The sequence below is a fragment of the Ambystoma mexicanum genome, chromosome 3q, assembly GCF_040938575.1.
Source record: "Ambystoma mexicanum isolate Mex_15411 chromosome 3q, UKY_AmexF1_1, whole genome shotgun sequence".
Taxonomy (NCBI): Eukaryota; Metazoa; Chordata; class Amphibia; order Caudata; family Ambystomatidae; genus Ambystoma; species Ambystoma mexicanum.
The window spans coordinates 30825756-30852712 of record NC_090926.1 but is presented as its reverse complement, the minus strand read 5'-3'; the positions used below and the strand labels follow the sequence as shown (position 1 = coordinate 30852712).

Below are 26957 nucleotides of genomic sequence, written 5' to 3'. Positions count from 1 at the left end.
CCACCGATGGGACCTTTTCGGTCGACAGTGCGGTCAACTACAAGGATTTTTTGGGCGTCGACGGTGTGGTCGACGATGACGAGGGCTTCGTGGTCGTGGCTGGCATGGTGGTTGTCGCCGATGATGATGCCGTCGACTGAGGAGTATGGCCTTTTCCCACTGAAGATCCAGACACTTGCTTACAGTGTGCGTGGAGCGTGGACAAACCAGGAGATTTCTCCAATATTCTGGATGGTGTTTTTGTCGTCTCCGACTGGGAACTTGCAGGGGGTGCACCGTGTGCCCTTTTTATGGTTACAGATGGCATTTTATGCGATCTTGACCTCTTACTAGAGGTGGTTCGCTAGGTAGACCTACCCTGCCACAGGGAAACATGACTCCATACGGAAGCAGAGTAAGAGGCCCCACCGGCATTATTGAGTAATGTCACCAAACTTCAATGATGGTGCCGCAGAGTGTTATTTGAGAAAGACTGACGAATCTCAGACTCCAAGGATGTGGTGAGGGTGGAGGCACTACAGACAATTTTCATGGAGATCTTCTATTATGAAGATATTCTTTAGGCCACATGAGGTGCAGGGCTAGAAAAGACTTTTCTTCCTGTCCTCAGGAATTCTAGTAGGCCCAAAATCATAGCCTTCTAAGATGGTCTTACTGTGGGAAGGGGGGGAAACAGTGGACGTCCCGGAAATAACAAATAAGACTCCTTTGAACGGGGATACTTGATTCGTCATTGAAACACGTTAATTTTGATTTTTGAGAAGAATAACTTCGAATGACGTAAGAGAGATTTATCGAGGACTCCCAACACAAAATATGCAGTTAAAAAAAATCTGAGATAGGCCTCCATGGGTGGAGCTAAGGAGCACTTTCCATTGGCTGTGGGCAGTAGGACCCACAATGATGACAATAGAGCACTAAAGTGACTGAGGTTTTCAGTTTAATTTTAAACTGTTCTATGGTACTACGGAATCCCAGCCTAACGACTGGGAATATTCACAGCATGTCCAATGCTGGAGAAACAAAGTCTCACCAAAACTGAATTTCTACACCTTCCCCATAACATCTAATTTTCCCACATCTAGATCTAGCTGTCACAATGCACCTCAAGTGTTTCGCCCAACAGCTGACATTCTGCATAAAGTCTCTGGGTTTCTACATACTTCTCATCCAAAACGCACATAGTGAAGAAAACTGAGACATAATAGTACCAACTGCCTCTCCTAAATGCCTCTCCTATGTAAACTCAAGACCTTCTTACTATGCACCAGCTAACATACAGGCCCTGGTCCCATCTTACCAGAATGAATGGAATACCCTTGTTGGCCTACCCAACACCAATTTAGCATCGTTGAGAAGCATCCTCCTTGCCACTGACATCCTCAAAGTTCTCTGCAGATATGACCACAAAATGACCACACCTTGAATTTCAATGGCTGTGCCTACACGCATTTATCACCTTCAAAGCCTGCTTTGTTATTTACAAAGCCGTCACCATGCAATCTCCCTCCTATCTGACACATAAAGTCGCCACCTCTGATGGTCAGTTTATCACCAAAAGTTAAACCTGGCCACCGCGAGAACCATAAATGAAAGAACCACGAAACAAGCTTTTTTGTCTACACCCGTGACTTGGGAGCCTCTTTTCCATCAACATCAGACCCGCCACCAACCGCTTGGAATACAAGGAAATCAAGACCCTTCTCTTCAAGAAGCACCTTCTTCACAACCCCTGGAGCCACCCAGTTCAGTATTCCTGATGAATACCAGCCTTTACTGCCACCCCTTACTCCCCTTCAGCACCATTACATATTCCCCACTAACTGTAAAGGTTAACTATTCCCATCATCACAAAATGGTATGCTGGTATTGTATTATATGAGCCCTCAAATTGTAACGACAATCAGTCACAGGGACCTCAACTAACAGAGTCACAGGGACCTCAACTAACAGAAGAGGTTGTCCCATTGGTCTTGTGAGGAGGGAAACTATATGTTAGAAGTGCCCAAAACCAATCTTCTATAGTGCAGAAGAGTGTAATCGTCAGTAGGACAACCTTTGTGTCCGAGTTAGAACTCTGGGACTATAATGAATGAAGAGAATGCATACCTCCTCTCAGGCTCCTAGGTTTGCAGAAATACATTTGTCAATGCAGCCTCCAGATGCAGCATTAATTGTAGAACTTCCTCAATTGATGATTGAGTCAATAAGCAACAAAATCTATGTTGCACAGGCCTATCTTCCCCATCAATTCTCGAGAAAAAAAACTCTGTCTCGAGCATCTAATAGCTGTAGTCTATAAATACCAGTAGTTCCTGTCTGCCATTACATTCAACAACCCTGGAAGATATTCTGTGTGCCCTGAAATGCCCCTGCTGAGGTAGTAGTGCAGGAAACCCTTAGCTCATTCTGCTAACAACTTTGACTGAGTGCCACCTAAATGATCAATGTATCTGATCGCCAAAGTATTGCCCATAATAAAAAAAAGATGCAGCCCTGTTCCCAGTCTTTCTCCAAGTATTTCACAACAAAGCACCCCTGTGAGCAGCTCCAGGCAATTAATATGCATTGCCCAGCCTGAAACTGCCCACATGCCCCCTAAAGATGTTTATCCACTGTGGCCCTCTCCCATCCTGACCTGCTTGTGTCCGACTCTGATCAAATGTTGCTCATCTCTGAAGCTGGCTCTCCCATTTCACGCTTCTAAAATTCAAACAACATGTGCTGTATTTCCTGACTAACAGGATGAGCAGCACCTTTTGCATATAAAACAAACCTTTTTTAGATGCCGGATCTTTAGACACTAAAAAAAGTCAGAAGTACAGAGGCACTGGTAAAGTTGCCTGGATCGACAAGGCTTGCAGGCCCTCTAACTTGACCAACTCCCGGAGGGATATGCCTTCTCTTGCCAGTAACATGTGTAGGCCTCTGTTGATTGCATGTGCCTACTGATTCAGGAGCTTCAGTGATGCCGTCTCAGTGTTTATCAGGAACGCCAATAATTTAATCTGAATAACATGACATAGCTCCAGTTTTTCCCAGTTTATCAGAAAACGAAACCCAATTCCTGAAAAATATCCAGAGGCAAATCCACATGCACATTCTGCAACATGAAAACCATGTTGTCCAGATAAATTGTCATTTTATTGTCACCAAGTCCAGGATAAAAGGTGAGGAAGATTTATCACAGAAATGAACATCTTACCTAACAGGTGGTTGTGGTTAAGTGTATATGAGGGGTGCAGGGTTGGGAATAGTATCAAATTAATAGGGGGTAGGGGGTGTTAGAGGAGGAACACCCCCAAAAATAAAAAATATAATTTTCAATTTGTTTTTAAAAAAAGATAGATTTCGTCGGGGATCCCGTCGAAAGAAGCACTGTCGATGAATGAACATAGAACCATTTATTTATGACCATATAACACTATGAAAAATGACTACTACATAGAATCAAAAATGACTACTTGCATGTAATATTGTCACACAATCATCATACAATATAATCAAATGCCAGATGTATGTTTGTCTGATGCAGTCATGCAAAGTAGAGACTGCCCGCTTTGTCTGTTGTCACCGCTACAGGGAGCTATTGCCTTAGGAAATATATAAGGCCATATATTAACACTCTGAAAATGTGTCTCCTCACGCACTTTGGCCCATGTACAAAGTCACTCGGAGTCTAAAACACGACTGCAAGACTGCTTTTGGCACAGGGACGAAGGGGCCACATTTCACCTTCTCTCCGCACCCTACAACTTGCTCCCAATTGGACGAAGGGCAAACTTCAAATTCCTGTGTGTTATTCATCGAGCAATGCACAAAACAGGTCCTATATACCTACAAGAAAAGATTACGCCTTACCACCCAACTCACACCATAAGGTCAAGCACAGCCCCCCGAGTGGTCCCCACCTCCAATTCGGCCAGGAATCGGAGGGTCCACCTACTCAACCCTGGCACCAACTTTGTTGAACTCACTGCCTCCACGCATTTGACACAGACAAGATTACATGGCTTTTTTCCGGAAGGCGCTCAAAACCTGGCTCTTCCCCTAAAACGTATATGGGACTGCCCTGACCACCCGACTTACCACCACGTCCCAGAAATGGCTTGGAAACCCCTCCAATACGTGCCCTTCACTAGGCCCTCAGTCCAGGAGATATCTGCCACCAACTATCTGGAGCCACTGCCCTAGACTTGAAACCTGCATCATATTAGCACCTATGTACCTACGCCTTGATGGAGTTGAATCATTGCCTCCCTCCACCAGTTATAGACTACGCTCTGAGGCCAAGAGATATATATCTCCAATTATCTGAACCAACTGTGCTAGACTTGTAACCCATGCACTAATAGCACTTATGTACCAATGCCATGACTGAGCTTGATCATTACTACCTCCAGATATGCACTACACTAGCAGTCCAGGAGATACCCATCCTTGCTAATCTTACTCATCTGGAGATGTTTGAGTGAAACTACATACAGAGTCTTTGCTAAGCCTAATATCTGGGAATGTATCTAGCATAATTACTGAGGGCCTCTCGAGCACCAATATTGAAACAATATGATTTGGGCCAGATCTGGCTGTCAATGTCCAACAGACAAAGCCAATTAAGCAATTGCAGAGCCAACAAGACACAGGGAGGACCTTGGGGCGAACCCAAAGGGAGATACCATCCTCTTGACAGGCACTGGAAACTCGTCAGGAACAGGCTCACCATCGAATGCACACAGACACTCAAACACAACAATATGCTAACTCTTCCCTCTGCATCAACAAACAATAGAATGCAGCTATACCCCTCGATTAATTTGGTCTAGCTACACACATACTTATACACCTCCATGATCCCCTCAACAGTCTTTGGATTTTAGCTTAACCCCACAGAAATCGGCCTAGCTGCACACATAATCCCATTCACAAACTCTGCTGCTGCAAGAATGCAACTACCCAAGTCCAAATGGCCTTGCTGCACACATTCTACTGATCTCACACACAACCACTGCACCACGCCTGGCACGAGAATTCAGCTACACACCACTTAATCTGACCTGGCTGCACACATACCGAGTGCACCCAAGCACTTTACTACACTACTCTCTTCACTGACCTGGACTACGGTCTGTGAGGGCGTTCAACCCACAGCACTTTAAAATCATACCAATGGTAAAAGGCGCTATACAAATGGCCAATAACATAACATATATGCCACTTTTGCTCTGAAGGCTGCCACAATGGACTGAAAACGGAATTGCAATGCATTCTGCTTTCTGCTTAACCTCAGCAGCCAATTCCTCTGTGAAGAATGCTACAAAGAAGATGCACTAAGCAACTTCTTCCCCATCAAGAGGAAAGGAAAAAAACTGTCTTGTCATCCACTTGAAGCAGTCGAATCAGTTGCTTCTCTTCTATCTTTTCAATACTGAAGGCGTATTGAAATGATAGAAGAGAAGCAACTGATTTTGACTAATTATTGATTGCTTTGCTGCTCCTCTCTAGCCTCTGTGCCTGTTGGCTTCATCTTTCAGAGGGAAGACAAGACTTTGCTGGTTCTGTTCCTGCCATCGCCACAAATCTCCTCGATGTTGAGAACTGACCTGAAAGAAAACAGCCTCTACTCTGACCAGCCTTACGGAAAACCTTAGAAGGGAAAATGGTTTTGAAAGAGCATTCGATCTTATCCAGGTATTGCTGATTCCTGGGGTGCCAGATTGGCCCATGAGGTCACTAATTATCTCAATTTAGGATCTAATTTGATCAGCAAATGATTTGCTTCTGGGGATATGGCACAATTAGTCAGTGTACAGAGTGCTTGCTAAGGCCAGGCAGCTAGTACCATCAGATCCGTGGGCTCCCCTTACTACTTGACATCCTCCGACATTTCCGGGATCTTACTGAAGGGGCCCGATCGGTCCAACAACTTCTCTTTTAAAGCTCTGCACAACCCATTTAGGGGTTTCTGTGGTGCTTAATTATGAAGGCAAGCATTTTATGGTCAACCACAAATGTATGGATCACCTTCCCTACTATGTGCAGTATGGGGCATTCTGTCTCAAACATGTTCCAGATCTGCTTATCCATGTAAGCCAGAAGCCTTTCGTTGATGGCCACCTTCTGGAGTACTGGGAAGCAGGATCTCATCTTTGTCAAACATGTCATCTCTGGATTATATCATTTGTGAAGACCCCCCTGGGGCTCTTCCTTTCTGAGAGGTGCCACTATTCCAGACATACTTGTCCTGCTCACATGAATCCTCATGGGAGCAAGGAGAGCTGGGCACTCCCTGACAATAAGGAGTAATGGTCAGTGCCTTGCTCATCAACTTCTGGGCAAAAGGATATGGAGATCTGATGCTGTCACCATGCCAGGAATGCCATCTTTAGCTTATCAAAGCGGTCATGAGATCTATGGATTTAGAGTTTCCTGCATCACGCAGGAGTGGGGTTGAAGAGTCTTTCCTCTTCCGTGCACTTAGACTGTTACCACTGGCCCCCCAAGGATCACTGCCTCCCTCATGATAGGGCTTGGGCTTTCTATCTACAGCAGATAAAGTTGTTCCCCTTTAGAAACCACCACATTTTGCATGTGCCGAATGACTCTGAGCATGCTGAAATCCACTAAAGACAACAGCACCCTTCTGAAATACGCAACCAGATTTGTATCTGGAGAGGGCTGCAACTCTAGGTCAAAATACCTTGAATCTCGGCTAAACATCTGCAATATTTACGTACACTCGGATGTTGTATAAATGCTAAGGGCTCTGTGTTTGATAGAGAAGACTTAATGCCCTGTTCTGGGGTGCACAGTCATTCTGCACGAGCGGACAGGGTCTGCCTTGCAGAACCAGCACTCCCAGACTCTCACTACGTGGTATTCCTTAAGTGAGAATATTGATTCCACAAAAGTGTTTCCACAGAAATCACAAAAGAAAAATGAGGGTTTTGACCTCAGATCTTGAGTGCCAAAATTAGCAATTTGGTGCTCTCGATAAAGCCCCAGCAAAAGCCTGTGCCATCGCCACAGAGCTTTGACAATCATAACTGTTTCTTTGCACGTTACATGAAGTGCATTCTGTACACTAGATCAACGTGGTTCATAGCCCTCCGACAGTCACATGTAGTTATCACTTTCGTTAGGCAACCTTTGCGAATTGTGCTGAGAATGCAAGTGAGGAGAGAGGCATGAGCACAGTGGACTGCTTGGGAAGTCTGCAAGCTTATGAGGAACTCGCCATCGACCAGGACTATGTTTTTAGGAGGTATTGAGCCAGTCCTCAGCCCGCATCAAGATAAGTGCTGTCGATGCAGGGCACAACATCTTGCATCCACTCAAAGTTAAGTAACAATCAAGCCTCAATGGTGATGGAAGGAAAAAGGAATGCTAATCTCCTGCTTCAAATAACAAATAAAGTGGAGGAGCATGTGCACTTACTAGAGCACTATGGCTATTGAGTGTTTGGAAGTGTAACCTTTGTTTTGCAGAAACTGTTTTGTTTCAGGTTTTCAGAGGAAATGTATGCAATTGGCCATTTAGTCTATTTGGCTGCTGCATGTAAAATAAAGGAAAGCATAATTGGATTGTAAGTGTTGAGCCTGAAGTTGAAGTGTTTGTATGTTGGCTACTTAATGCTGTGTTTGCACGGGGATCAAGGTTTGTCACAAAATGTTTCTGGTTATTGGGTGTTCCTATCCCTGTGGGACATGTCATGCTAGGTTTATTCCTGGTCTCCTTACACACTTCTCTACAACACTATCTGGAATGCTATGCTTTGTTTGGTTATGAATGCTACTCAACGTTATGTTTTGCTACGCAATGGCATTTTGAGCTGCTGGGATATTACACAATGTTGTTCAGTTAGGATCTGTGTGGTTTGTTCCCAAAATGGATATTTGTCAGAAATTTTAACATGAAGTCATGTTTTTTAAGGTACATCTTCCCCTTTGCTTTTATGTGGGCGCCGGTCCCCACATATCTCATTGCGCTTTCACTGTCTCCATCACTACATTGACACCTAATGCTCTTCCAAACTGATGTTTTTCCTTTTTAATTCTCCCTCCCCAATTTCAATCTTGTAACCGAATTGCATTTTTCAGGATTCAAGGGAATTTTGCTCCTTTTTCATTTTTATTTGATGGTCCAATTATTTATTCTGCTCCCCCATGCCTTAATTATGTTTTGTTCTTTGGACATAAAGCCAGTTATGTTATTCTGGCAAACTAGGGTGTGGTATGTTATATTATGTCACGTTTTGTAATGTCATTTTACATTAATGTCTTATTGCTTGGTACAATGACTGCAAGTCCTTTGCAGCAGTCGGAAGATGACCTGTTGCATTCCCAAAACACAAAAATAACGAACAAACATGAGCCTCACTCAGTTCATGAAAAGGGCCATAATGCCCAAAGTAGAACTAAAAAATGGAAGCTGGTAAGCAGACTTTACACCTTTGTTTCGACCAAAGTGCTTGATGCTCCCCTCTTAACAGGGCAAGGTAACTGCAGTTCAGGTTGGGAAGGGTCGGTCAGGCTGGATTATGCATATTAACTCGCACAATCCTCAGCCCAAGAGGAATCCTGGCTCCCACACCACCATATTCATCACCATAAAGCTCCTAGCAGGCTTCAAGAACTTCCAGGCAGCCTGGTCCACCCCATTATTCTCAGTTCAAAGTCCACCCTCAGTTAATAGTCCCCATAATTCCTCACTGCTTTACTATCTGTAGATCCTGGACGTAGTTCAGGGGCAGAAAAGTTAAAGGGCATGGGCCCTACTGATTGTTTCAACCACCTCATGCAGGGTTTTAAATTGATGAGAGCTGGGAGCTATTTAGCTCCTGGGTATCACCTATAAGCTTGATACCAACAGATACCAAAAGCTACTTTTGGCTCCCCAAGCCACCTGGTGACATTCACTCTGTTTGTGGGAATTTGCACAAAGGTGCATTAGGAAACCTGTAGAAAATATGTACGGCTTGGTCACATGGTTTTAACTTGTATCTAAAGTGGAAGTTAGATTTGCGGTTCGCTATGCATAAGCTCCTGATTCTTCTGAGAAGAGAGTGAGAGCAGCAGCAAGGTAGTGTCACAGAATAAGAGCGGTAGCACTTATCATAGCAACGTGAAATGTGTGCCGGGAAAAGGGACCGCACCAGCCATCAATGCAGTAACAGAAACAGATGTAGTGGCTAACAAAGCTCATGACTAAAGGAGAGGCAGCAGCGAGACGAGAAAACTGAGAGGAAAGCAATGTGAAGAGGAAGTTAAATGGAAAGAAATATAAAGCCATTCAGCAAGAGCAGAGAGGTATGATCAGAAACAGCAATATAGCAAAAGACAGCTCAATATAGCAAGAGAAAGGGTCTAATGCCAAGCATACTTTCGGATACATGTCATGTTTTTTCAGAAAAAAGTTGCAACAACTTTCAGGCACATCTGAATTGTGCATCTCCTGTGTTAAATCACTGTATATAAATAGCATTTTACCATACAGCTGCAATTATTTTAAACTTCTTGTGCTGCACATTTGTTAAGTAATTTATTCAAGGTACATGGTCATGACAACAAATTAATGGGACTGCAATTTAGTAGCTCCTGGGTAGTCATGAGTAACTCCTGGTCAGGAGAAAATCGCAATACACAGGAGCTACATCCAGCCCCTGCCCATGAATTCCTATGCAAAGAATGATACTCAAGATAGTTGCTGACGACTTCAAATTCTGACTACCCCTGAGCAGAAGACATGTTTACATCACTAGAACATGTCCCACAAAAGGATGTCAAGCTTTAACTGTTTCTTCCCTACCTATCTGGTTTTCCCTGTCTACATTCACCACTTACACAGTCTATTATTGACTTGGCCACTAGGCGTGGCAGTCCAAGATTTACAATTCTGGAGCTTGTTTTGAGGAGGAAATGAAACATACTCCAAGACAATATAAACTGACTTGCCTTAAGAGTATGCTTGAGAACATATTGAACCCATCACACATCTATTTATCTCTGAAACTGCCCTCACATAAATATTCCCTTTTCCTCAAAGACCTCAGAATGAACCCATCAAGTGTCTGAAGTCTTATGATCTACTTAACATAGCCCTTGAAGAATCAGGTTTTCCCTTATTCCCTGTTCCCTTCTTAGCTTTGGCGTCCTCATCCCCTGCCCCTGTACTCACCTATACACAACCACCTCATGGTACTGGCATTTTTATGAGAGGGCTTGGCGATTCCCCGAATATCATGCCCACCAAAGGGAGCTCCTATTGGTTATCTGGTGAAGAAGACTCTTTATTCGAAGGGCACGCTTGAGCACATCTCGACTGCATCACGTGGCCAGGCTCTGACTATTTCTTGTAGCACTCGACAAAGTACTAGACTCTGCAATCACAGAAAATGCTCCACTTTTTTAGGGGGTTTTATCAACTTTCCTCTGATTCCCACTTCGTCTGATGCATCATCAATGACTACACACCCATTCCCACTAAAACAACCACATTTCCTCTCCTGCAACCCATGTGTCTCTTTCCATGAGTCTGGCTGTTGTTATCATACTCCCATATTTCCTTTTTTCTCACCTTTGCACCTCCTTTCTTTCACAGTTCACCAATGGTGGGTTACATATTCCACCTTTGTGGACACGCATTAGCACCATATAAATGCTTTTTAACATGACATACACACAGCCACCTGTCTTACATAGAAAAACTGATCAGAGATCTCCGGGTTAATGGAAGTGCCAGCCACACAATACAGAAACACATTTCTTTTTTTTTTTATTTATCAACTTTCTTTAATAATTATACAAAACATAATACAACTGAGTAACAACAGAATGGGAACAAGCAAAAGATTACTCAATATACATCAGTGCAACAAAATGCAAATTACTACTAAAGTAACAGATATTCAAAACGAAATCCGAAAACATCCCCACCCTCCTATCTCATGGCAAGACGTGATAACACAAAACACAAAAAAAAAAGGACAAAACATACACCCCTACCAATCCCCAACCTCAATATCCACAAAATAAACCAAAGCCTACACCTCATCCAAATAAATCCCTGAATGGCCCCCATCTCTCCTCGTACTCAGTTTCCCGATGTTGTCGAACTGCCTGAGTCTTCTCATACCAAGAGAGTGTCCGCATATCCGACACCCAGTTCTCGCAATGTGGCTTCTTCCTGGATTTCCACACCTTCATTATTTGTTTTATGGCCATCAACAATGCTCTATCAATCCATTCCGAACAATCCCACATCTCCACACTTCGACTATCAGTTGAAAGGAAAATCATTGACAGAAAAGTACGAGGCAGTGTCATACTAGTTACCATATCAATGCAATCCAAAACTTCTCTCCAAAAGTCCAGCACTCCACTACACTCCCAGAGCATATGTAGATAGGTCCCTCTCGAGCCCCCACACCCCCAGCACAGATCATTTCTAAAGTGATAGCAAGCAGGAAACTCATTGAGCACATTCTGCAAAACTTTAACCAGGCCAACAATAGAATCCAGAGGCAGTGGAGAATGAAGCACAATAATAGCTGTAGCCCAACACTCCTCAACTGAGCCAAGTACAATACAAAAGTACCCAGAGATACTTACAGCCATCTACATGTAAAGCTAAGAGTCTGGTAAATGCAGTACTTAATTGATGCTGCCAACGAAACACATCATTGGCTAAAGATCAATGCATCATCTACATTCCTCTAATTATTAACACGCTACGTTACATAGCCCTTCAACATATGTACATCAATGCTGCCACCAAATGAACACCATATACAATTACAGGGCTAACCAATATATTGGTCCCAGCACAAACATCAACAGCTAAACACAGAGAAAAAGAGCATGCCCCCATCTGTAGCCTACTTTGCCATCAAAAGAGAAGCATTTAGTACTAAAGCTCCCATCAATATCTATATCCCACCACTGCCGCCAAGTGAGAAGCATATAGCACAAAGGAGCAAAACAACACATATAGCCAATTGCAGCAAGCAACAGAAGTAAGTGAACATGAGCGCTGCATCTGTTTATGCAATGATTGAGAAAGCAAAAGTCGATTCTAAGCTAAGATCATTGCATTTGTCAAATACGGTAACTCAGGTTTGCTCCCGTCTGAGTAAAGCAGGTGACCTCCTTTCAAATAGAGATAGCCTAACACAGACTACTAAAGCTAACATGGCCGGAGCGGTAACTGTAAACTCCGACCAAACCCCTGAAAAGCTTGCTGGTTACAAGTCTCCAATCCTTCAAGATACAGGAGACAATATTGACATCATAGTTAATGATGAGAGGTCTAACGGACCTCACACTAAAAACAACCTGGAAGACACCATAGGAGTTTCAAACATAAAGACACAGATGGCAATTAATACACCAGCCTCCAATACCCTCAAACTCGCCTTGCTTAATACAAGGTCCTTACCCAAACATTCTCTGGATATACACGATTATATCCTCGAGAATGAGGTTGATATCTTATGCCTCACCGAAACATGGTTACAAGAGAGCAGTGGCCCCAGTATTGAGCTATCGACACCACAATTATATAAAATGCTACACAAGAACCATCTAGAAGGAAAGGGGGGCAGAGTTGCTATTATTAGCAGGAAGGAAATAGGAATTGTTGAATCACAAATTGAATATTCAGGATGTGAAGCCCTTTGTGATAAAATAACACCAGCAGCAAACTCCTGCATTACTTTTTATCTACTTTATAGACCTCCCATTGACATGCCTACATTTAATGGAGACCTCTTATCCATTCTTAATGCCTCAAACCGCCCTAATACTTCAACCATACTATTAAGTGATTTAAACCGTTGGCAGGGACACAAAAGACAAGGAAGCTGTAGAGTTGGAAGAATATCTCAACAATGCAGGACTTACTATTCAAATTGTTAAACCAACACACATTGGGGGCCACATACTTGATTGGGTGGCAACTCGTAATGTTGAAATCTGCGATCTTTCCACTAAACCATATGTCGGGTCCGACAATAGCAAAATAGAATGTACCACCTAAGAAAATTTAAAACCAAAACTATAATAACATTAAGTCAGGGCACTCACAAATGCCTCTCTCTCTCCGCCCCGTCCTATCTATCAGAAACCATCTTCAAACCATCGTCCTCCCGTCCTACCAGGACGCAATACTCCAATCAACTATGCATCCCACGCATCAAAAAAGCCAAAGCCGGAGGTCTAAGTTTCCCCTACACTGCAGCCAAGACCTGGAATGCTCTTCCTGCAGACATTAGAGCGGAAAACTCACTCCCTATTTTTCGTAGGAAACTGAAAACCTCATTCCTTGCAAAATAATAGGAAACTCTCAGTAATCCATGTAAATATACTGCATTGCTAATGTGTACATGTCTACTGTAAATATTGTATTTTTGTATGTAAATATAGTATCCTATGTAACTAAGATATTGTCTGTAACAAGCACCACGATGCTGACTTGCGCTCTACAAATCTGAATAAAATAAATAAAATAAAAATTTGCAAACATGTATGCAAACCATCATGACAGAAACCTCGGACTCGGAGTCCCCAGACTTATTAGCAGAAAGGTACAAACTCTGAATAACCCAACTGATGGAAGAGGTTGCGCCAATTAAAACAAATGTAATTAGAGATCACCCAAACCAACAAAAATGGTATACAGAAGATTTTAAAACTCTCAAACAGGACAAAAGGAAAGCGGAGCGAGCATGGGTTAAAGGTCCCTCTGTGGAAAATAGAGACACATGGAAAATCACTGAAACAAATTATACGAAAAGGATTCTTGAAGCAATATGTACATATTATGATGCTCAAATTGAACACGCAGGACATAGCATCAAAAAGCTTTTTGAATTGTATAGATCTTGGGAGAAACCTGTTGCTCTTACCCAAGATATTAATCCCAACCAGGAAGACTGCGAGAATGTACAAAAGGCTTTTCAAAATAAAGTCCTTTTAGCCCGTGAAAAAATTCACAATGCACAAGGGGTCACAAAGACATCCTTAAAACCAGAAGGAGAGACCTGTAAAGAAGAATATGGTACCATACCAACGTTTAACTTTCAAGAGATAACTACGGCGGATACCTTGCTAATGCTTGCTAATAACAGACCCACCACTTTCATCAGGGACACCCTCCCCTCGAAAATCATTCTCAAGCATATTAACATCTTTGCTCCGTTTCTCACACGTTTTATAAACGCCTCTTTTGCGCATAACAGTGTGCAAACTGCCATTAAGGAAGTGGTGGTCACTCCTATTGTTAAAAAGCCTGGGCTTAGTGAGAAGGATCCCTTAAACCTATGCCCAATAATAAACAACCCTTTCCTTTTAAAGCTACTAGATAAAGCGACCACTAAACAACTGCAGACCCATTTTGAATCTACCTCAGTGTTTCACCATAAACAATCGGGTTTCCACCAGAATTATGGTACTGAAACTGCAGTACTAGATCTGCAAACTCAAATCTTAAGTCGCTTGGATGAGGGTAAAACGGGCCTGCTCGTCTTACTGGATCCCTCTACGGCGTTTGATCTTCTTGATCACGCCAGACTATCAGAAACCTTAGCTAAAGTTGGAAACTGTTCTAAACATGCCATAGCATGGATTGACTCCTTTTTAGCTGAAATAACATCAAAGATACTCTGGGGCACGGTATTTTCGAACCCTATTGAAATTAAGTCCAGAGTACCACAGGGAGCCTATATTTTCCCAAAACTCTTTAATATCTATATACGACTCCTGTGTGACAAACTGGAAAGGATGGGTTTCCATTTTACTAATTACATGGACGATTTCCAACTGCTCATGAAACTCAGTGGGGACCACGCTAGGGACAACAAAACACTCAACCACATCTACTCGGTCATCCAAGAGTGGATGACACAAAACTGGATGTGTTTAAACAGCTCCAAGACTGAGCTTATGGTATTCGGATCTAGCCAGGTTAGAAAGAAACTTGACCCATCCTACACAAGTTTTACGATCGACTCCTGCGACATAAAAGGGTTGAAAGGGTAAAAACCCTGGGCACCATTTTTGAAGCATCTTTAAATGCAGACGCCCATGTCAAATATGTAACAAAAAATGCACATTACCATCTAAAAATTCTACAACAAATCAATTTATTATAATCTCACAAAAATCGCGAGACTTTGGTTTGGGCCACAATTATGCCCTGCTTGGATTACTGCAACGCATTATTGAATGGGGCAGGCAAAGGGAACATTCAAAAGTTGCAGATAATCCAGAACGATGCGGTCAGAATAATTTTCAATTCAACAAAAAGAGAGCACATCTCACAGTATCGTAAGAAGCTACACTGGCTACCAATAGAAAAAAGAATTCAATTCAAGACACTGACCCTTACGCATAAGTGTCTGCATGGAGAGGCCCCACTATATCTGAAGCAAACAGTAAGAATATACCTACCAAATAGGTGTCTGCGCTCTAGTGCTTCACACCTCCTGATCATACCACAGATCAAAAGAGCTAGAGGATCTGGCAGATCCTTCCCCACTACTGCTGCAAAAAACTGGAATAAACTCTCCATATCAATGCGAACAGAAGCAAACTGTGAGGTCTTCAGGAAAAGCCTGAAAACAACCCTGTTTGAGTAAACCAGTCACCAAATCCTAAAAGCCTATGTGTCCTAAGTTTTGCGCCCTGATGCCCATGGGCTATGGCACGGTATAAATAAATAAATAAATAAAATAAAAGATGACTGTAGAAAGCCTTGAAACATCTAGATGCCATCAATGGCATAAAACAAGTAATGTATACTAGTTAAGAGCTTGCCAACAACTTTACCAGATCTTACACCATCTAAGCAGAACATAGTATGAGACAGCTTACCAACATCTCTTTTCTTTTAACAGCTACCACCAACTGAGCAATACATTTGAAAGCCAATAGAGCCACATACCTTCATGGCCAGATGCAGCGGGGTGTTCCCGCCCTCCCCCTGAGCATTGGCATCGGCTCCATGTGTAAGCATCACCATGGCACACTCAAAGCGTGCACGCTTGACCATGATGTTCAGAGCCATGTCCCCAGTCTTGCTAGCATAGTTGACGTTGCAACCTCGGTCAAGCAACATTCGGGCCATCTGAGGTGGGAGAGAAAAGAAAAAGATAGTAGAGAAGGAGGAAACATAGGGTGGTTGTAAGAGTAATGGAGAAAGGCAAATGAAAGGTGTGCTCATAAACAGTAAACATAACATGCTGACAAAGTCAATAATTAGACACATTGCATGTATATAAGCCTTACATCTCACATTGCTTCTCAGCTGTGTACTGAACGTTAAATGGTGGCCCTAAATTGGTGAGGGCTGGCTAAAAGGGGGTCTTTGTCTTGAAATCTGAGAAAGATTGCATCAATCATGAAAATGAGGTGCTAGGGTAATGTGGCAAGCTCCCACAGCAATGCGTCATTTTTCAGTAGTTGATGGGGAGCAGGCAAATTAGTGTTTACTCGAGTTGACAAATCTCTTAAATATTGTCAACTTGTGATTAGTTTCTAAAAAACACTAATAGAGGGGCCATCATTTCCCAGAGCACCTCGTAAACAGAGGGTACACTCTGATCAAAGTGTGAATGTTGAGCAACAGTAGGGACTGTTATTATGACCATGTGTGTGTGTAGTGGTTCCCAGAGAGACTGTTACTTTGAGTTAAGGTGCAGCACATAGAACCTCAGGATATTGCTGTAGAGAAAGCATTTAACATGATGGCAACATTTGGAGGCTAGCACAGCATCATTATTGTTTTTTATTTTCTATTCTGGGAACCCATTTCGAATGCCTCTGACTGAAGGCTATCAACCCAGTCAGTCCCAGGTATATTCTTTTATTTAAAAAGAGGTGGCTGCTCATATAGTTACCCAGGGATTTCACAAATGGCAATAGAAATCCATCAAACGTGGGAGAGTTAACTTTCCCTGCACCCCTCTCTAATCCCACTCTGCACAAATATGATAAAACTGTTATTTTGTGTTGGGCAGCAGAAGACGAGGAAGGAGAGTTGGCTCAGAACCCATGTTCCACCTGAAATGGCACTCGTGTTGGCTCATGGATTGGATGGTGAGTGATTAGGACCTAAGGTCTATTCTGGACTAACAATCGCACGTTGGCTTAGGGTAAAGATCACTTTCATAAGACCCAGCCTTCTTCAGAACAAAGAAAATTGTTGGTCAAGATGGACAAGAATCATTGTCATGCTAACGCTACAATAGTGTATAGAAAACTATTTAAATCCAATGGTCGCTGATTCTTGTCCATCTTGATACTTACCCTAGGCCAAAACTCGAGTTGGCATCAATAACCGCGCTATTTGCCAGCTATTATTGAATATACATTGTTTTCTATTGTGTACATAAGTGTGAACTATCTGTACTGCAATGAGATACAGAGTAGTGGCGCAGAGTATGTATTAGGATGGTGCTGATCAGTATTTATTACCTGTTGTGTTTTTAACAGAATTAAGTATATGCACTTTATGTCTTGGGCACTTTTTGTGTTTGTTGTGTGATTGTCGTAAGAATGTGGATGGATGTTTGATTCAGTGGCTTTGGTAGGTGGACTGCCAGGGGTTATATGACTTTACCCCAGAGTTTTGTTCTGATTGTTTGATTAATTAATTTTCTGCTTTTTCAGTTTGTTTTTCTTTCATCGCTTTTGTTTACATAATAAATGTTCAATACATTTTGCATTGAAGTCTTTATTAATCTTGAATGTATCATCTTCTTGTTCCTTTTTAAATTGCGACATCACCCAAGTGGTACATGGTTTCCCCTTGTTGATTCCCACTGAACCCATGTGTGAATGATTTTTGAGTGGGATGACCTCATGTTTTGTTTCTTAGAATCCAGATGACCGGTTGCCTCATGTGATTTGGCATGGTCTGAGCCCCTCTTAAAATAAATAAAAGAACTCTGGCACCTTTTTTGCTTTGGCCCGTAGCTGTGCCGAGGCAGACCTGTCCAAGTGAATTTACACTTTTGCACAAATTAATTGAGTTGTTTTGTTCATTTTGATTTGGCAGACCTGTCCAAGTGAATTTATACTTTTGCACAAATGAATTGAGTTGTTTTTTCATTTTGATTTGTGTTTCATTTACTGTTCAACTTTGGCAAATTTGTTAACGTATACCTTTGCTTATATGTACTGAACATTTCTTTTTGTTTCTCTCAATAGTTGAAATGTTTTGGTGTTTTACATTTTTTTTTACATGCACCTTGTTTTCACTGTAAATTATATGTCAGTTGTTTATTAGAACTTTCTTTTCTTTTTTCTGTGAAATAAATCTTTGATAATGTTTCTTTAACATTGTCTTTATACTGTGTTCGATTTCACTTAGATTATCTCTAGTTGCTTCAAGGAAGAATTATTAGGATATCTTTTTTGATACAATGCAAATTAAGACTATAGTCTACCAATTTATTTCTCTACAGCTTTTGTATCTTTTTGTGTGATTATTTGAGACCCCCTCAATAGCTCTACCATTTTTTGGGGCAATCCCCTACTTTGTAATTGCTGAAGCCTTGGATGGCATGTGTGCTATGTGGTAATTTCTAGACTCTGGGCCTCATTACAAGTCCGGCGGTAACCGTGCTGGTAAAATCGACAGGTTGGCGCCAGACTTGTACATTTTACCGGCACCTGACTAGCCGGAAAGACCAGGGCATTACAACCCGGCGGTCCGGGAAGTCAGGTGCAGATAAAATGTTGTTCCCCATTCCCATAAATTCCTGTAGGACTCTTTGGTAGTGGGGAACACGGAAGCACCGGCACCGTTAGTAACGGTGCCGGTGCTTCCGTGAAAGTCTGCCTACCGTGGCCGCTGTGCCCGGCAGGGTCTGACCTGCCGGGTACAGCAACTCTGGCAGGCAGATCCGTAGTGTGCCGGTCCGGTAACAACGGTGCCAAGAGGCTTACCGGCACCGTTGTTACCGGACCAGCACACTTGTAATGATGCCCTCTGCATTAATTTAGCATACTCTTATTGTCACTACTTTCCTTATGTCCCTCTAGTTGGCAGTTTCTTTGTTGTCTCTTTGGGAATGCCCTTGTCCTCCTTTTTATTGCAGCATGTTGGCTGTGTGAAGAATCACAAGGGATTCTCCCAAGAAACCTGGTCTGGGACCCTCCTCATGTGGCAAAGGGAAAGGCAGGTGCTTTCTGATCCCGCTCCCTGGGGGTGGTGTACTGCTGGAGGATCACATGAGGGGGAGGGGGAAATCAGACCAGGAAGACTGGGAGGAAGCCCTTTTTAAATGTCCCCGTAATCCCTCCCTTTTGATGGCTTTTTGCCAAATTAATGAAGTGGGAAAACCTAGTTTGGCTAAAGTGAACTACATGTCCCAGAATCCCATAGGGACTGAGACGAAGAAGAGCACTGATGAGGCATGCAGAAGTGGAGGACAGGCAATTGGGCCTAACAGCCTTTGCTAGGGTCAGGCAATTAATAGTAATGGCCTGCACCTGAAATCAATTGCCCCACCTAAGAGGCATAAAAGGCTGGAGCTGGCGCAGGAGCTGGAGGAATGGCAGCAGTAGCAGAAGCAGAAGAGCACGAGGCTGGCAGTTCGTGAGGAAGTCTGATCACTTAAGGGACGCCGGGACGTGGAGAAAGCAGATTTCACCTGCAAGTTCTGAGGGGGTCCTGAATTCATAAACCCTGCCTTGCCGTGACTGCACTGAGAGAGACATGCTGAAAGTGAAGGTCTTCCTAGGTGTGCCTAGTTTCTGTAATTAAAGAGTCGAGACTGTGCTGGAGCCCGAGGCCCATGGCAAGAAGCAAGCCGAGGGACAAAGGCGTACAGGAGACTTCCAGTTGGTGTGGCCAACCCGAGGACACCCATGTTGCAGAGGGGTGTGGGTCCCAAGTGTGCCTATAACCGTATTAGAAGAGGAAGAAGTCAGGAAGTGGAAGCAGCCCGCAACCGCAGTGTTGCTGGAGCCGGTGAGTAAAGATTGGCTCTCAGGTTCACTTATAAACTCTTGCCAGTAACTGTTACCAGCTCTAAAGTGGCTCGCTAGAAAGTAGAAGCGAGTATAAATTGTTCGCCGTTGTGAAAGCTATTCTTTACAATGTAAATGTATCACACGCACTTCTAGTACAAGTTATAGTGCTCGCGTGTGAAGAAAAGCAGGCCATTTCCCATTGTCGAACTTTAAAATGTTGTTGTCATGGTCGCATGTATCCAATAAAAGGCGAACGCTTTCTGAAGTACTCCGAAAACTCTGACACAGACTTTCACATTTGTTACAAGATCTTAAGACATCATAGGAAGGTCACGTGTGACCAATTCTGATTCCCCACCATAGTAGAAAGGGTCTCTGTGTTAATACGTGGGAACACAAACTCTTACAAATACTTAAGGCCAAATATATACCTTAAAGAGTGGTCCCATATGCCTAAAAGTGTTATTCCTTTGAAGACTGAATCTTGTAACATAAGAAGGACTGTTCTTTAACCGCAGAAGTTGTCGTATTAATCAGAAGTACAAGCATTAACCAAGCCAAGAGGCGAACCCTTTCTAGAGTGAAGAAACCTTTGTTTAAATCAATCCACCTAGCTGGCGAAGTTGTTAAAGGTCCAGTGTCCTCTGATACAAGTGTGAAATTGTTATCTGAAGTTGGAAGTGTGGCAATACATCTTCAAGTTAGCTACTGGAACCAAGAAGGTGTGAACAAAGCTAGGGAAGGGACCTGGGTGCTTGTAAGGAGATTGAGCAATTAACCTGTAACACTGAGGCTGTTGAAGTTGAGAGAAAGTCAGTTTGGAAGCAGAGGCAGGTTATTATTGTGGCAGTAAGGCAGACAGAAGAGGCAAAGAGGCTGCCCTTTTCTTGGAGCAGAGGAAGATGAGTGCCTTGCCTACCTGTAGAGATGGAAGTGTCTTATCTTTAAAATGCCTAACCATTCTAACATATAAAGTTTAAGCAGAAATACCAGAACGGTGGTTGTGTACAATATTGTCCGTGGATGTCACATTGAAGTTGTTTGAAGTACTGGCATACTGCGGAACCAAGGAGTCTTTTTCCACGGTAACAGTAGAAGAAGAGGGTTGTTAAGAGGAAAGCAACACCCCAAGAACTACAGAGGTTATGAACACTTGTAGAATTGTAGAAGGAGAAGTTGCTAATCTATTCTGTGAACTGTGGTAAAACAATCTTGGAAGGAAGACATCCAGGATTACCATTGGTGCAATTTTCTTGGCTGGAATTGAATAGGGATCTTTTCAACTGAAAGATGCAGAACTGTTACCAATGGATTTTTGTTGGGTGAAGTTTTGTTTCATTTGGAACTTACAAGAACTGGTTCAAGACTTTCCTTTTCCTTTTTAACATTTGGGGAAATTGACTTTGAACAATCCTGGAAAAAGGGAGTTATCCAGGAGAGGTGAAGGTCATCCAAATTACTGGTTATTTGTTATGCACTTATTTATGTTGTTAATGATTTACTTTGAATGTTTTGTTTTTTAGTGAGGGACAGTTTTGTTTATGGTAGGAGTGATCACCTTAGCTTTTAGACTAGGTAGGGAACTCCCTGATAGAGTAGGTTTAGCAAGGATGTATTTGCATCTTTTTCTTTTAATAAAATGTTATATTCTGAGAAAAACACAAGCAGTTGTCCGCCTCGCATTACTGACCCCTCACAGCTGGCAGAGAACCGTTGGAGGATTTGCGGGCTGGCCCTCCTGTGTCAATTTCATGGAGTAGACTGTTGACTTGCTGTGTTCCAAAGTGGAAAAATTGGGGTTGGCAGGCTAAGTCCAGCTAGGGGTTGGGTTTCCTTTGTTTCAATTACCTGAAACTGGGGAGAGGCAAATCGGTTGTTGGCAGAAGTCGATCCTGGGACCTTTGTATAGGGACATTGGGATTGAAAAGGAACGGCCAAGTGAGTCATGGCATTGATAACTTCTGGGTTAGGTGGTTGTGTAAATACTGAATTGGATACACACATAGTGAATCGCTGTGTTCCACTTCACACTTGTGAAGCACTAAGTGGTTGGGCTTGAATTTATTTCATGCAATTTAAGGAACAGCCACCCATGGATTCTCAAGTAGTAGCTCCAGTTGTGGCTTTACATGCATTGGCGCAAGACCCATGCTTTTTCCAATCTTTTCACTTTCAATCTTCTCTCCACTCTGTCTTTGATAATGCCCCTCTGTCTGTAAGGCATTCTTACTTTTTTGATCTCCTGCATTCCTACTCTTCTCATCCCTGTCATCTCTTTCAAACTATCTCGCATTCTTTCTCCTCCCTCTCCTGAGCCAGTCCTTTCTTCTTCTATTTTTCAGCTACTGATCTTGCATCCTCTTTTTCCTCTAAGTTTACTCTTCTACGATACGCCATTATCCCCTCTGCTTCTTCTCGTTCCCCCCTGTTCTTCCCACATTTGCTGTCCCTTATCCTCATTCATTCCTCTTGTGGATACGAATATCTCTGCCTTGCTGGCTAAAAGCACATCCTACCTCTGCTCCTCTTCCATCTTCTCTCATTCTTAAAATCTATCCTTCTCTCCATTCTTTCCTTACTACTCTGTTCAATATTTCCCTGTCTACCTCTGTCTTTCCTTCTCTCTTTAAGCATGCGTCCATTCTGCTATCCTAAAAAAGCCCTCCCTAAATTCCTCTCTTCCTTCCAACTACCACCCTATTTCTATCCTTCCCTACTTGTCCAAGCTTTTAGAGCGTGCCGTCTATGCTCAAGTCTCCTCCTCTATTTCCTTTAATTATTTGCTTCCCCACTTCCAATCTGGTTTTCGTCCTTGCCATTGTACCATAACTGCTCTTCAGTCGGTGTGTAATTCCCTACTCTCTGCTTGCTACACTAAGCACTCTTCTCCCTTAATACTTCTTGATTTATTAGCGGCTTTTAGTACTCTCAATCACCTTCTTCTGCTTTCTTCTACCTCTTCTCTTGGTTTCTCTGGTTCTGTTCTTAACTGGTTTAAATCTTACTTGTTTTATCGCACTTACTCAGTTTATTGGGTTGGCTGTACCTCCTCGACCAGGCGTAGCTCAGGGCTCTGTCCTCGGTCATCTCCTCTTTTCCCTCTACACTTGTCCTCTTGATTCGATTATTTCTTTCTTCAGTATCTCACATCACTTCATGCTCCACTTTCTCGCCTGAGAGGCATGCAAAAATGTCTTCTTGCTTGCTGGCTATCCAATCTTGGATGGTTGATCATTTTTAAGTCTTCTAAAACTGAAGTTGACTTCTTTCCTGCTCTCACAATTCCTCCCCCACTCCAACTCGCCTCAATCTCTTTTCCTCCCTCCACCTTAACTATTTAAGCTATCGCTTGAAATATTGCTGTTTACCTTCACTCTTATCTCTCTTTTGCACATCACATCTCTTCTATTTCTCGCTCATGCCACGCTCATCATTATAATATTTGCAAAGCTTGTCTCTGTCTTTCTTTATACGCCATTAAACTGCTAGTATCTTCGCTAATATGTTCACGTCTCTTTTATTGCTCCTCTCTAGTCTTTGGTTTTCCGCTTTCACGCTTAATCCCTCTTAAATCTATATTTCATCCTTCTATTTGCATACTTTTCTCTATGTCTCCCAGTGATTCTATTTCACCTGCTATTTCTTCTCTGCACTAGCTCCTCTTCCACTCTCACCTTAAATTTTACTGTATTTAGTCTTTAAATCGCTTCACAATCTCTCTCCACCTTATCTTTCTTCGATTGTGTCTTTCTACTCCCCAGCTTGTTCTCTTCACTCCAATTCTCTATTTCTTCTCACGGTCCGCCGCCCACCATATGCACAATCACATTTTTAATCCATAAGTAGTTACACTCTTTCATTCATGCGCCAACCTTAACAAAGAAAAAACTGCACTCAATTGCAATATAGTAATAGAACTCTGTATTAGTTAGAGCGGGTGCCCTCTGTGATGACACGTGTTTCAACGGACTGCGCCGTCTTTTTCAAATCAGGACTGATTTTTAATGCAAAATACAATCCAATTGAAAAGTCAAAATCAAAAATCAGATTCAAAAGAAAGAATGTGTCAAATGTAGCTAGACAATAGGGGAGGAGAAATGGGAAGGATTAATTTGGATAGACAATGTGCCATTAACCATCAAAACAGATAATAAAACATTCGTAATAAAATCCAATGCAAAAATGAGAAAATAGGAAACAAAAACGGGATGGGGGTGGAAAATCGGGGCTTTTTGGGGAAGGGAAAGGGGAAAAAAACAAAGAAACCCGTCAGGAGTTTGTTTGTCTCTTAACATATGAGTTTGCAGATTTGGTATCATTTAGTATGTAAACTTAAAGGTTAAGGAAATGATTAAATCTTACCCAATGGTATTGGTTGCTAATTTGGAACATGGCTTTTCAGCATAACAAAAAGATTCACGGGTTCTATCCCAGCCTGCCAAACAAATTGGGGGTAATAGATTCTGTATTAATACATCTGTTTGCTTCTAACTGTGTGGGTTAAGAGGATAATGCTTTTATGAATGTGGTTTAAATGTGCCTATAAAAATAGAATTAACAAGGTTGAATGCTTTTTATGTTCATTTAAATATAATTGGTTAATTCTATGTAAGTGCACCTATTTTTAAATCAGTGGTGCGTTAATAAATGCAGTTATTTCATGCTCCTAAAATAAAAGAAAAGTGAAAGATTAAAGATGTCTGGTCTTTATACAAGTGCCGTTAGTTCAAACATAGAGCTGCGTGGAGAGTGCGCATCTAAATCTAATTCGCTCTTGACATATCAGGATGACTATTGGGCATATGCCTTTAAATTGGTCTCTCCGCATGGCGTGCGCGCTGCGGGTACAAAACATTCAATTGTCCGTGTCTTACCTCTGCAGTGTAAAAAACAAGCTCTGTATGATTCTGACTTTACACGAGATGAGGATAAAGATTTGGCAGAACTTTGGGAAAAGAATTTGAACCTCAGTTCCAAGAACATGTTAGACATATTGGTAGAACATGCTACCAGAGAACACATAAAAATCACTGAACAAATAGATACTATCAAAAAGAAGATTCAAGATGATAAAGCCCTAGAAGTTACAAAAGAAATAAATTAATCAAAAAATCTTAAAGGATTATCAAGATGAAATTAAATTAAGAAAAATGAGGAAATTTTTAAGAGACGATCGTTATTACCAAGATGATAAAGTGTACACATTTCAAGATAAATCCAAACAACTCTCTAAACCACTCACTAGAGAGAGTACTCTGACTTCATCACCAGGCAGCTCAGATGCGGATTCAGAAGGCGATCAGGATAAGGAAACAGATACTGGGAATCAATCTAACACAGGACTAGGTTTATTGAATCAAATTAGGAGATGTAAAAAAGGCAACAGTACCATGTACCAGAAACAAGTACTTTTTTACTACCACCACAAACGAACCAACAACAACCAGTCACAGATGCAGGGGGAAGCATGGGAGTGGTAGATTCGGGGAATCCCGACGCATTAGAAGATTTCAGAAGACTTACAAGCGCTGCAGCGAGAGAGGCAGCGAAAAAGACGAAGTAAATAATCTTGTTCTGAACTTATCTAATCGGACCCTGATACAGTAGAAATGTCCTTACTTAACAAAGGCTTTTCTTTTGCCCTGACAATAGATTACAATACTACGGATGTCCATATAGATCTGTTCAAATTTGTCAGAAAACTTAAACTTAAGAAATGGTTTGCCACTCAAGTGACCAATATGTACCAACAGAGGGAAGTACCTATTAGTCAAAGTGAACTCACGATAGAAGATCTTAATCATATCCATTTACTCAGATCTTTGGAAGACAATAAAGAATGGTCTATACATGAAACTTTACAAGAATTACGTATACAACAAAGCAGTCTTGCGCCAAAAGAAATGAAAAATAAATCGAGGTTTACACCTCAGCTAATGCCAGACAATCTAATAGATGTGTTCTACAAAACAATGACCAAGGATCTTAATGATGCATTTGACACAACAAAATCCAGCAGAACGTCAAAAACCAAACACAAATTTGACAACCTATCACGAACAGAAAGGAATGCCCTTCAAGAATTGCAACAAGATTTCAAACTAACGACTAAGCCAGCCAACAAAGGTGGAAAAATTGTGGTGATGAACCATGAAGATTACATAGAAATGGCCTACAATCATTTAACAACACCACTCTGTTATGTTAAATTAGCATCAAATCCTAAATTGGACATCATTAAAGAGCTTACGGAAGCAATCACATGCTGGCACCGTCAAGAACTCCTATCAAATGAGGAAAACAAGCGTTAGAAATTAAACATCCAACATTACCGACTATCTACTTTTTACCTAAAGTTCATAAACCATTAGAGTGAATTCCAGAAGGGAGACCTATCCTCAGTGGAATAGGTTGGGCTACTGTCAACATGGCTGAATACATCGACAACATTCTTAGGCCCAAAGTAAACATAACAAAGTAATTCCTTAAAGATACAACAGCAATTATCAACAAACTAACAAGAGTCGATTGGCAACCTGGATACATCCTAGCTACATGGGATGTAACAGCACTTTATACATCGATCAAGCGCAACACAGCCTTAGATGCCATAGATTACGCTTTTTCTCAAGACACAGCATCAAGCTACCAATCAATACAGATGCTTAAGGAGATGCTGCTTATGACTTTGAAAAATAACATCTTCCTGTTCAACAAAGAGTACTATAGACAGACCTGTGGCGTAGCTATGGGAGTTAAATATGCCCCGGCACTTGCTAACCTTGTAATGGCTATGTACGAAGACCAATATATCTACTCAGACCCTAACTATGAAGACAATGTTGTGTTATGGAACCAATATATAGATGACGTTTTTCTCAACTGGAAGGGCAATGACGACCAGCTGCAAGTATTTAGACAAAGAGCTAATCAAAGCACGTTAGGAATACAATTTACTGGAACATCAAGCACATCAGAGGTCAA

General features: G+C 42.0%; 1 protein-coding gene across 1 annotated transcript in view; it reads right to left on the bottom strand.

Moving 5' to 3' along the window:
• The window catches only part of PLA2G6 (phospholipase A2 group VI), an 840871-nt gene that overhangs the window by 447101 nt on the left and 366813 nt on the right, over positions 1 to 26957 (bottom strand). Inside the window, exon 7 of the mRNA XM_069652989.1 lies at positions 15937 to 16119. Within this exon, the coding sequence (XP_069509090.1) occupies positions 15937 to 16119 (183 nt within the window). The remainder of the gene's footprint in view (positions 1 to 15936; positions 16120 to 26957) is intronic.